Source organism: Punica granatum, chromosome 8, assembly GCF_007655135.1.
Source record: "Punica granatum isolate Tunisia-2019 chromosome 8, ASM765513v2, whole genome shotgun sequence".
Lineage (NCBI taxonomy): Eukaryota > Viridiplantae > Streptophyta > Magnoliopsida > Myrtales > Lythraceae > Punica > Punica granatum.
The window spans coordinates 17,138,852-17,152,005 of NC_045134.1; the positions used below are offsets into that span (position 1 = coordinate 17,138,852).

General features: G+C 37.2%; 1 protein-coding gene across 2 annotated transcripts; it reads right to left on the reverse strand.

The window, feature by feature from the left end:
• Window positions 1-10,226: 10,226 nt before the first annotated feature.
• LOC116188201 (probable cytokinin riboside 5'-monophosphate phosphoribohydrolase LOGL10) lies at window positions 10,227-12,807 on the reverse strand. Of its 2 annotated transcripts, none has more exons than XM_031517403.1 (4): window positions 12,384-12,807; window positions 11,513-11,636; window positions 11,001-11,185; window positions 10,227-10,786 (listed from the first exon to the last, which is right to left on the reverse strand). In XM_031517403.1, the coding sequence occupies exons 1-4, from the start codon at window positions 12,386-12,388 to the stop codon at window positions 10,450-10,452; spliced, it is 651 nt and encodes a 216-aa protein (XP_031373263.1). In that variant the 5' UTR covers window positions 12,389-12,807; the 3' UTR covers window positions 10,227-10,449. The 2 variants fall into 2 exon arrangements, with proteins under 2 accessions (XP_031373263.1, XP_031373262.1); XM_031517402.1 differs by having other exon boundaries at window positions 11,513-11,641.
• Window positions 12,808-13,154: the final 347 nt, after the last annotated feature.

The following is a 13,154-nucleotide window of genomic DNA, read 5'->3' on the forward strand; positions in this document are numbered from 1 at the left end:
CGAAATGAATGAGTGCGTCCACATTATTACTTCGTTCTATTGTGCTAATTAAGTATTTTATTTTTAGCACATAAAATTATAAATTTTCTTCTAAAATTTTTATATGAAATAATGGAATAATATATACATTACTTAATGATGAAGTAAATAATAATATATGAGTAAATAATATTAATATATAGGCTCACTTTTTCTCTAAATTTTACCTACAAAATAATAAACTTTAGTTAACTTTGTCACATTTACTTATTTCATAGTTAGGTAATGTATGGATTTAAAAAAAATTATTTGTTTTTTAAAATTGCTTATCATTTTTTTGAAAAAAGAATTTTTTAAATTTAATTCATCACTTGGATTTTTTTTTCTTCTTTGAACTTTATAAGAATTCTTCTGAGTAAATTGAATCATCTTCTCCCTTTATTTTCTTAATAATTTCTATTGTTAACTTCCTTAAATCCGAACTATTATGGGTTTATTAAATTTCAAAAATTATTATTAATCAACATATAAAATTAAATATTTTTAACAATAATGAAAAATAAGATGATGGTGCCGGTGCGTAGCACCGAGTACATACTAGTATATACATGATAGTTCAACTATTTCATGCGATGTCGGAGAGAGTACAATTCGAAATTCGTATTCTCGCAATTATGATTCATTTTCATAAATTTATTAATATATTTTAATAAATTTATTTCAATTGTTATATATTATATTCGACTTATGATTAATGAAAAATGAAAACATAAGTGCGCTTACATTTCAATTTCTTTTTATTATATTTTTATTTTTAGTTATAAAATTATAAATTTTCTTGAAATTTTTAGATAAAATAATGCAATAATACATGCATTACTTAATAATGAAATAAATAATAAAATTATAAAATAATATAATAATAAATTTATTTTACTTATAATATATTTTATTTGATTTTCGATGAATAAAGAACGAAAGAAATAAGTGCATTCACATTGCAAATTTTTTTATTGGTCAAATTATTATTTTTTTAGTATATAAAAAATTATACCTTCTTCTTCTAAATTTTTTTATATAAAATAATGTAATAATATATGCACTACTTAATGACGAAGTAAATAATAATATTACAATATAATATAATATATACATTTACTTAACTATGAAGTATATAATATTAGTATGTCCGTTTTTCTCTAAATTTTACCATATAAAATAATAAACTATAGTTAATTCGTCACATTTACTTAGTTTATAATTAAGTTATGTGTGGATTTTAAATTATTTAGTCTGCTTTTTAAAATTATTGATCATTTTTTGAAAAGAATTTTCAGAATTTAATTCGTTACTTCTTGAATTTTGTCGTCTTTGAATTTTTTAAGAATTTTTCTAACTGAATTATCTTCTTTGTTTATTGTCATAATAATTTTTATCGTTAAGTCCCTTAAATTCTTTACCAACAGTCTGGGGTGATGAAATGTCCATACTGGTGGACATCCGAGCGATTGTCTTAGCCGATATCAACGAAAAAAGAATGTGAGTGGATGCACAATAATAGGACACTACTGCAGCAAAAGCAAAAACGATGGAGTATGATTCAAGCTCAGGCATGAGGTGGAACTGCAAGGAAGCAGGAGGTGGATTAAGCATATCTCATCATTTTCTTGAAAGTTATGTTGTATCTATTTGCATAATTTACCGACTTATTCGAGCTTCCTCTATATAGGTGAATATAGAAAGAGAATTCAATTCGTTCGATTATCTTCTTTCATGTGTTTGCTGATATGATCCAGCTAGAGGACCCTTCACACGGGCATGTGGAAGCATTCCAGGATGACGGGGTATGGCATGAAGTCGAGTATTGGGACATGCACGTACTAGCTGGACTAAGAAAAAGAGCACGAGCCAAGCGAATCGAACTAGCCATGCAAAGGATGTTATTGCATGTCCAAGGAGGAGTAGTCAAGCTCCTGGGTGGGCTGCATGTGGAATTAGAAGCCACGACCGTTCATATCCTAGAAATCTATTTAGAAGATGATCCAAGTTTAAAGGGCTGAATTCAATTGCTTTTCAATTACTTCGGCCTATTTCATTTTGGGCTCATTACACTTTGGATTTATTTTTGTTAAGCCCATTAGCCCATTTAGGTTATCAGCTAGTATCTCTCTATATATAGGCATGTGGCCTCCCTAGAAAAGATAGATCAGTTTTCATTCAATTTTGGTGAGAGAGGTTTTCTCTGAACTGTTCTGCAGCAACTTCGACGATATTGCAAGTGTGATAACTTGTGATTCCCGACATTTATAATATTGGTTTCTAGCTCCTTATAGCTAGCGGGTCAATATTCCATATTATAATATTGGTTTCTGGCTCTCAATATTCTCTATCCTTGAAACCTTCATTGGACGATCCCGGGTTTGATCTCATTCTATTGTTGTTGGGTCTCGCGGCAGGTTCGTCGAGGTTCGCATCATTTTGCACTCTGTCAATTTTGCGGGGTACAAAGAAGTTATTGATCCCAACTCGAAGATAAAGGATGATGCATTCAACTTGGTGGTAGAAAAAGATAGACCCGATCGTGTATAGAGGAAGGCACATCCTTCTTGAAGCATGGGCATAATATAATTGCCTTCAGCCATCTCTTCCGCGAAATATAACTTAGGGATGAAGTTCTAAATTCTGCATTCGAAGATGGAGAGTATTCTCTCAAGTGTGATCATGCATCAATAACGTTGAATGAGAACGAATCAAAGGCATTCTTTTCCTTTTTTAGGTATGACTAAAATTTCTAATAATATCGCGCCTTTTGTTTTCTCTAAGCACCTCTTCTTTCTTAATTTCCCATGTCCAATAAATTTCTAATTTTGTGAACTTAAGATGAAGATGTTATTCTCGTTATTATCTATAAAATTTCGTTTTGAAACTACTATGAGTTTATTAAATTTCAAAAATTGTTATTAGTCAGCTTATAAGATTATAGTGCCTGCATTGCCCATGGGTATTGTCCTATTATTGTGCATATAATTATGTTAAATTTAGCATTAATATGTAATTTTAGCACCAGAACCTTCAAACCAGCAAAGTTATGTGATTTGCTTGAAACTACTGGTCGGTTGAGAGGGACTGGAGAAATGGACGTTTAGGAAATGGTTGCATCTTTTCTACAAGACATTTCTACTAAATGCCTTCCGTTCCCGTCAAACTCAGTCGATATAGCTCATTGCTCTAGATGCCTTACTTTGATTAACACCCTAAGCTTTCTGGCATTTCCTGTATGATTCATGAAAATGACCCATATAATGTTGTCAATGGATCATTCTACAGCTTAGGATTTCATTCTCAGTTTCGGCATTTTTAAACTCTAGAAAATTTCTTCAGAATGACTTACTGATGTGAACATTTCCATGATGGTAACGATCAAGAAGTATTAAGCTTCCTTTACGGCTTTCTTTTTTGGAAACACGAAGTGAGATTTTGTTCATAGAATCTAAGCTGAGACTCTATTCTCAGTTTCTGCAACGCGGGAAAACTATCTTAGTGTACCACTTATCCGATAAGAAAACTATCTTATTGTCGTGAAGAAGGCCCTTGAATTTTTTTTACCGTCTATGCTACAAATTTATAATGAGGAAAGACGAATCTATATCTTTGATATATGTTTCTTCCCGGTGGAATATACCTTATAGAGTTAATCCGTGTTCTTCGTCCTGGGGGATTCTGGGTGCTCTCTGCCGCCTGTGAACTATCAACGTTGATGGCGGGGGTGGAACACGACCATTGAGGAGCAGAAATCCGACTATGAGAACTTCCAAAAACTCCTCACTTTGATGTGCTTCAAACTCTACAACAAAAAGGGCGATATTGCTGTATGGCAGAAATTGTTGCCTGCGCTCGGGACGGATAAGGTACAGAACGTGATGGCATGAATACGGTCTACGGAGGGTTTGCAGCGGCTGTGATCGACGATCCAATTTGGGTCATGAATGTCATCTCTTCATATGATGCAATGCAGAGTCTCTGGTCTATGACCGTGGACTGATCGTGACTTACCATGACTGGTGATTATTTTTATTATACTGATGTGCTTACATGCATGAGCAAAAAGATTTTTCGTTCGATCAATTTGTAATTAATCTGAAGTTTCCTTACAAAATTTTGGTAGGTGAGAGGCTTTCTCGACGTATCCTCGGACATACGACCTTCTTCCCCTTGATGCTCTCTGTTCACGGCCGAGAGCCACAGGTACGACATTCCACTTTGCTTTCTCAATTTTTTTATGTTGAATTACTGGAGATATTTGCCTGGACCTATTTTGTATAAAACAAACAGAAAAAATGAGTCGTGGCTATTGATCATGGTTGGTCAAGCACAATTAATTATCATGGGATGTGATTGAACGGGTCTAAAGATAACTTTTAAGGTAAATCACGTCATACATCATGGTTTCTAAAATAGTTTCACCACACGTCATATTTTTCAAAAAATTTTACGACAATCACAATTTTTTTTAAAATTTTCACCGCACATCATATCGTTAATTTCCCATCCAAAATGAATTGAATGATAATGTTACGATATTTTCATGGACAATTTTGTACGGAAGAAAACATGAGAGACTAAAACAGAATAAAATGAAATGAAAAAAAAAAAAAAACAGAGAGAGGAAGGGGATGATTGGGTTTTGGGGGTGGGTGGGTGGGGCGGGGCGGGCTGGAGCCGATCACGTAACCTGGGGTTGCCAGCTGATTTAGAGCCCGAGGGATCCCCCAGATGCGACCTTTCTTCCCGATCGGCCCCTTCCTTTTGATCCTAAGACTCGATTAATGGGTTAATTATCCTTAATATTCGTGACACGTATCAATATAAATGATTATCCATTTTTAATCGATTTACACTCAAAAGTACAATTATTAATCCAATTAAGTCAAATGATTGGCTTTAATCACGTTTAAAAAACCTCGGATCCTAATGACCCACCCTCAAGGTCACAAAGACACTCTTATTGTATCTAAATACCCTTCGCCCGTGTAATTAAGTAAAATATACATAATTATTACAAGTTAACATGTCAATTTCACGGTCTGACCGATTTGATTCGATTAATCACATAAAAATTCAGTCATACACTCAATTGTGACCACTTTTACTTAATCAAGCCTAAGGACACTCAATTAGACTCATCGGACTCCAATGCCGGAACACAATTAAGTCAATTTCACCTAAATTGGTCTAATTACTCATAATTAGACTCTAATTAAGCGAAATCGAACTCAATTGGACCCTAATCTACTCGGGCCCCTACACATCCTTCATACATTCATGAGCTGCATACATCAATTGAAGCACCAATTAAAAGTAATTGGCCACAATTAGGCCTTATTACATAAGGGGAATTAATAATCAACAGAACTAACACCTAATTAAGCCTAATCGCCCCCTAAATCAATCAATCGGATCTCGGATCAATTCTAGAAAAAAATTCCATCATGCTTAAGAGGTCAATTTTGAGCTAATTAAGGTCAATTAAACCTAATTAAGCAAGATTCCAAACAATAGGGAGCTAATTACACCTAAATAGGCCTAATCAAGCAACAAATCATCAAAATGGCTCATCTAAGCCTATTTTACAGAAAATTACAGAATGTTACAAAGCCCGATTTCATGCTAATTTTGCCTAATTAAGCTAATTCAAACCTAATTACTCATAGCCAAATTCGTGGTTAAACCAATTAGACACGATTTAAGCCTAATTAGATTCAATTGACCCCAAATTAGCCCAAATCACCACACGACCAGAAATGCTATCATGAGTAAGTAAGCACGATTTAACCTGATTAGAACCTAATTAGCACATGCACAAGCTAATTACAACTAATTACATCTAATTACACACAAATCAACTCAATTAACACCAAATCAAGTCCAATTAACATGTAATTAGTCTTTTCCCGAGTATAATCAAGAATAATTGGCCAAGTTTGATCCTAATTAAGCATGATACTACCCAATTAATCATAATTAGGTTCTGAGTCACACAAATTAGCAACCTATTAGTCTAATCTACATGTAACTATCCTAATTCAGCACAAAATGATCAAGATGGGAGCTAAAGAGCTCCCTCCCGGTTCTGGACAAAGGCAAAAGTCATCTATCTCACCTTAGTTCGACACGATTCGGACTCACGAGCTCAGAATCGATGGAAATCACTATCAAGCTCACCAAATCCTACTATATATGTAAGAACTTAGGTGTATTTAGTGATTTATAGGGTTATTTTGGCAGAACCTCAGCACATGAAGTTGGTCAAAAGTCCATAATTCTAAAAATAACCCTCTATTTATAAGGAAAGGGGAGTCAGATGTCGTTTTGCAAATATCACGGTTCTGGGATGAAAATGCAATTTGATTTCGAATTTTTGAGAGCTCTAAACTGATCCAGCTGTCCAAAACTATCCGTTTGGACAATTGACCCACCAGCGGGGTTAGTACCCAAGCTTTCGTATAGGGATGCCGGAGCAAACCACGCCCCTATCCTAAATTTCCATCTTGATGGGAGCTCACTCGAAACATTTGAACTGAGCTAGTTTGGTCAAACAAAAATAAAGTTTCTACCCTCAAACTTACCAAAACATTTTCATTCTTTTCGGGCTTTTAAATCACGTTTGAGTGGAGAAAAATTACCATAAAAAATCATCGGGTTTAGAAGACACTTCTTAACTAGGAACCACCCCGACATGAATATTTTCGCTGCGTGAGAATATCGATTTCTCCGTCTCGAATCCTTGTCCTCTTAGATAAAATATATAAATCAAAGGGTTTTAATCGGAGAAAATTTATTATGCCTTTTTACGTGAAAATACGAGCAATTCAGTTTTAAAAGAAAGTCTCCAGAGAGTTAAGCATCGTGTTTCAAAATTTGTTTCACACGCGTGTCCCTGGAGACAGAAATATTGCCGATTAATTCGTACAATTTTGAAAACATGCACGGATGATTAAAATTAAGCATTTAGCACTCGAGGACTGATCTATTTATTCTTGATAGTTCGTCTTCTTACGGACTAATCCTCAAGTGTTGTGTCGGTTCTCTGATTTGATGTGCTCCTAGAACGATAATCTTAACTCGAGTCGAAATGAGGTGCTTACAACTTGACCCTATACGAGAGCCCATAATGTTTCATCGCTAATTTCCTCTGTCGAATTAAATATCCACAAAAGGACAACATTTCAATTTTTTTTTTTGCTAACTCGAGGTGTCCAGGCTTCGCCCGACTAATTCCCGGGGCTCTATGAACCCCTGGCGGCACACGGAGCGGGTAATCACGCCAAAGGCGCTCCGGAGGCCCCAAGGGGATTCGAACTCGGGATCGGGTGCAAACTTAGGCACACCTTAACCGCTAGGCCAAACCCCTTAGGGTTACAACATTTCAATTCTTACGATTGCATAGGCTTGGAAATATACATCAATCTGATTTGAGTTTGATGTAATGACCGTGTACTTGCCACTTGCTCGAACTACTTGATGGAATTATCCTTAATATTCTGCCATTCTTGATGTTGAGGAATGTTCAAACTAGCGGTGAATGTACTACATTTTCAAATAGGGTCAAATTGGTTATATTAAAACCATACGTCATAAGGTTTTGTCCATATGTATATATATTTGTTAAGGGTCCTTACTCAAGGTATGACTTAACCTCTTGATAATTGAGTAACACCATCAAGTGTGTGACTTGAAACTTCACATCATTCAAGTATCTCTTATCACTAGTTCTCGAATGACGTCACGGTCAATTAAAAACCCCATACATTGGAGGTGAAGTACTGGATGCACAACCATCATCATTACGAGGAAATGCATGACCCCCCTTTATCACCGCCACCCAGCTTTCAATGTTATGGGTTTGTGACAGTAGCACCAAGATATGTTGTCCTTAGAGTATGAATGTCAGCTGGGAAATAATATAAGCGGAAATTAACTGTCTCCATGCTTAAATATGTCACGCATATTGGCCCATCAACACAAGCTTTTTGCTTAATGGTCCACTTCAATTTGCCAAGATACCTCTTGAATGGATACATCCACCTGAATTGAACTAGTCATCTGTTTCGTGCCCCATCTAATCAATGTACTGGCAAATGCTTCATACAATTGAAAAATGCCGGAGGAAAGATTCTTTCCAACTTGCATAATATTATGGGAATGTTCCGCACCATCACGTCCAAGGTTTCGTGCCTTAAGGTCGTAGAACACAAATCTTTGAAAAACTTGATGATCTCCGACAGGGGTTTCCATGTATGATCGTGCAGGTCCCTAAATGAGGTAGGCAATAACTATTCCATGAAGACGTAACAATCATGACTCTTTCACCCGAGAAAGTACATTGATCGAGATCAATAGATCTTGCTATATTGGATGAATATCCATCCGGCGTTTCGAGGTTGCTCGCCCAATCAACAAATCTTGCGTTTCTGATCATATGAGAACATATACTTCCTTCAACTAGACGTAGTTCGGGACGGTTACATGTGATCTGCAAGTCCATTCGGCATTGATGGTGTCTTTGGTATTACCCTTGACGTCCATGACGATATTGAAAATGTTATCGAAGACGTTCTTCTCAAAATACATGACATCTAAGTTATGGCAAATTAAGTGATCCTTCCAGTATGGTAACGCCCCAAAGATGCTCTGCTTAATAAAATTGTGATTCTTTCGATAATCATCCTCCTTAACATACATTTCTTCTTATGTCACTTTCTTCACGTTATAGGTAACCATGTCAAATATTCATTGACCATCTACTACCGGTGGCAAGTTTTCTTGCTCAATCCTCCCTACCTTGAAATTCCTTTTATCCTTCATGTATTAATGGTCTTGTGGCAAGAACATTTTGTGTCAATCGAATAAACTATTCTTACGACCATATTTAAGTATGAATAATTTGTTATAGCTCATACAACGCGGACATGCCAATTTCCCTATAGTCATCCAACCCGACTACATACCATAAGCGGGGAAATCGATTATAGTACACATCAAAGTAGCCCTCATGTTGAAATTCCGCCTCATCGAAGCATCATAAGTTGTAATCTAGATATGCCACAGCTCTTTCAGCTCATCAATAAGTGGCTGCAAGTACACATCTATCATTATCTTTGAATTTTTGGGCCCAGGTATGATACATGTCATAAACAAATGCTCTGACATCATGCATAATTCCATAGGCAAGTTGTACGAAACAATAACAACAAGTCATCACGAGTAAGCCTTCTTCCCTCTTTCATAAGGCTCGAGCCCATCTGAACATAATTCGAGCCAAACATTACGAGAGTTAGATTTGAAATCTGAATGCACCTCGTCAAAGTGCTTCCAAGATCTCCATAGGATAGATGACACATTACATTTTTAGGGCGTCGATTCTCGTAGTGCCATCTCATATTACTTGCTAAGATCAGACAAGCATAAAGCCTTTTCAATCTCGGGATGAGAGGCAAGTAGTGAAAGTTCTTCATTGCCAAACCTTCATTTTGCCTTTAGCATCATAACGTTGTTTGTACCTCTCATCACCACAGAATTTACACCTAATAGAAGTAGAATATTCCTTATAGTACAACATGCAATCTTTTAGACAACAATCAAAAGTTACTGTGCTTTATCCAAGAGTTGATATTAACTTCTACGCCTCGTAAAAGTTCTTAGGAATGTCATCGTTTATCGGAAAATGATTGTGTATCATGGCCAAAAGCTCATTTATTGCACCTTGGGCCACATTGTAATCATATTTGACGCTCAGTAATCTAGAAGCAAAATTTAATGCGGAGTTATTTTCCTTCGGATTTTGCTTCTCAACAACCTGATGAAATGAAGGGAGCTTTCTCCACATTCTGTGAATCCCTCAGTAAACCCAACAAGAGAAAATCTTCTGCTGCAAATTGTTAAATTTGGAATGCTGCTGTTCTTCATTTCTAAGAGTGATATGATCTGTACAGATGTAGTTGAGATAGGGGAGACCAGTGTCCTGGGTTCGAATTTTGACTCTGCAACAATACCCGCGAAGCCCTATACCTTTGAGGCTAATTTGTGGGTGACAATGAAATTGTTCCAAGTGCTTGTTTTTTCCTTGCATAAAGTTCATGGACCCACCGCTTTCTTCTTCTGTAATGTGGTAATATATGAACCCATGATGTTCGTATTTGCCAATATGTCCTACCGAGAGTTGCATAATGGAACAGAGACTGATAAGAGGAGCAAAGGTATTTCAAGCCATAGAATTCTGATGAGGTTGAAATTTCACATCCAATGATGACATTGTTGTCGATGCCACTATAACAGCGACACTGTTATTCAACATTGAGAATTAAGAATTATCCTCGAACAAGAGGTTGAAGCTTAGATAGAATAACCCGAGTTACTGGTCTGCCAATTGCTTCATTACGAGACAGCATATCGCCCATCAATTGCCCCAACTCAAGGGAGACTGTAAAACTTGGACAAATACTCCAAAGCTTCAGAGTTATTGTCACAGACCTTCCACAGTGATTCAACTTCTCCTTCGAAGACAGTACCCCAACTCTTGCAATCAACGAGAAAGTCCAGCAGCTTTGAGTAGAAAGAGTCGTAGTTCATCAACAGGAACGGAACCGGAAGCTCAGAACCTATCCTCTCCAGCTGAATTAGAGCCATAATTTCAAACATCTCATCTAACGTTCCTATTCCACCAGGGAGAGCAACTACTGCAGTTCTGTCAGAGTTGCTCTTCCTAACTGCAGCGTCCACTAACCCGTGCTTCCGTGCAGAGAAAAACCTGCAAGTTCCATCAAGTTTAGAAGGCTTAATTCTTTCCAGAATTTTCTGAAAACATATTTTCTGTTTCTGATCCTCTGGCTCTTCAGAATCTGTGTAATTCTCTGTGAGAGAATAGGCTCCTCGTTATCCATCATCTTTCTATTAAATCTACAATGCAATGCACTTTCAGCGGAATTTTCTGACTTCCAGGTAAATGAAAATAGAAAGTTTACCTGCAAGTCAGATAAGATTCGGAAGCTAGGTAAGGGTGATGATTCGAGGTCGTCCATTCACTGGCTTCTTTACCTATCTTAAATCCACCAACTGGCTTTCCTGCCTCCAAAGCACCCTTTGTGGCAGCATCCATGAGTCCAGGACCAGCCCCCGACCATGAAGTACAATCCAAAAGTTTGGCAATCTGTTGAATTTCGATAAACAAAGGAAGAGCTCATAAGTATGGAAAACCATTGATCGCAATAAAAAGAATATCAGGTAACATCCTCGTCTATCATTTGGTTCTGGCCTGTAAGAGTGGAGGAAGAGGCTCAGTTAGGAGTTAAGGGGCAACTCCACCTTGGACTCAGCACACTTTACGCAATTTGATTGATCTAGGCATTGGATTCGAACCATGTGATAATATCTTCATGAGAATCAGTTACCAGAAAATCCCCAAAGGAAAAAAAAGAAAAAAATTTACTTGCTCCCACTGGAAACAAGGAGTGGAAGTCTGGAAGGTTGCACTTGCCTCTTGGGCCAACTCGAACACCCGTGAATAATGCAAGTGATCTGGTCCCATCCTGGAGGAACCTAAGTAAACAACTCCCCTTCCGAGATTATTGATGAGGTCATAACATTGCCGCATCTCCTTCCTGACCTTTCAACAAACAAAACTGTCTCTGAGCATCCAAGGAAATCTAAAATAAATTTGCGAAGTAAATGACAAGCAGGAATGATCTCATACGATTTTATATGTTAAGATAACCAACAGATGCATCTGGACTGTAATATACACCCAAAGAATTACTAGCATTGCAGTTCTGGCTTATTCTGAAGGAAATTTGGTTTTCAACCAACTCATATTATTAGAGAACAGCGGCCAAGACAAATGAATCCTCTTAGCAGGAACTGCATGAAGAACATGGAGAATGCCATTGTTATCATCCACAAGATGGCACACATCCATATTTCTTCAACGTACTAGATAGAGATGCTATTTATCAACTTTTTGGGACATACAATATATCTGAATGTTGATCTAGTCCACTTCATTTCCAGAAGTTTGGGACTGAAAATAATATGATGAGCAGTTGGACTCACATTGTCCTGATTCCATGACATTCAGTGCTTATTTCATCTGGCAAGTTCATATTGGGTGCATAGAGTTCAAATTCGAACATAGAGTTCATGTTCTACCGAAGGTATCGATATTGAACCACATGTAAGTACTCAAATCGAATTATATAAATAAGACCTTTGCATTTCTACAAAAATGGGGTTTGAACATATTTCAAAGTGGCCTTTTCCTCATGAGCATTAGAACACTCGACAGAAGCAGCAATAGAAGTAATCACCCGATAATCATCATTCTTCGAACAGAATACTCTCATTCCCATTACCTCATTTGGGCTCTTCCTCTCCTCAAAATCAGCAGGCTCACACCTGCAGACCACAGTCCTGCTCCGCGGGCAGGTCTCACTCTTCAAGAAGCTGAAACCCACATCACGCCTCTGTAAACTAGGTGACCTCTGAAGCTCGTAACCTCCATTGAGATTCCTCCCGAGCAACGCATGGGAGCCCAACGGGCAAATCAAAGAACCCATAGCTCGAGCGTTGTCAAAGGGCTGCAACAGAACTATGCTTCTCCAGCAAGGTCGGTTCAGCTGCTAAGCGAACAACAAAAAGGAGCAGACTTTGCCGTCAATGTCGGAAGCTTCGATTATTCCAGTGGACAAGTTGCGGACTTCCAGCGATAAAGGGCATTGGGTTCCGATTCCTTCGATGCCATCGCCGAGCTCCGGAACCCGGAGGACTCTTTTTTTCGGGAACCCGGAGGACTCGGACGTAAATATAAAGAGAAGGTGGGGACTTTTTGGTGATTTTACATCAGAAACTGGGCCTATCGCGGAGCCCAAGCCCCGTTGGTATATATGATATATATATTTACATGATAAAAAGATGGGATAATTACACTGGTGGTCCAAAAAGTTTCACTAATGTATCAAGTTGGTCCAAAAAGTTTTTTTTATTATTTGATGGTACAAAATGTTTCAAAATAGTAACATGATAGTACAAACCGTCATCTCGCCATTGACATGAGTGGACCTTTAAGTTAATTAATGAAATATTTTGTACCATTATATTACATCTGTAAAACATTTTGAACCATT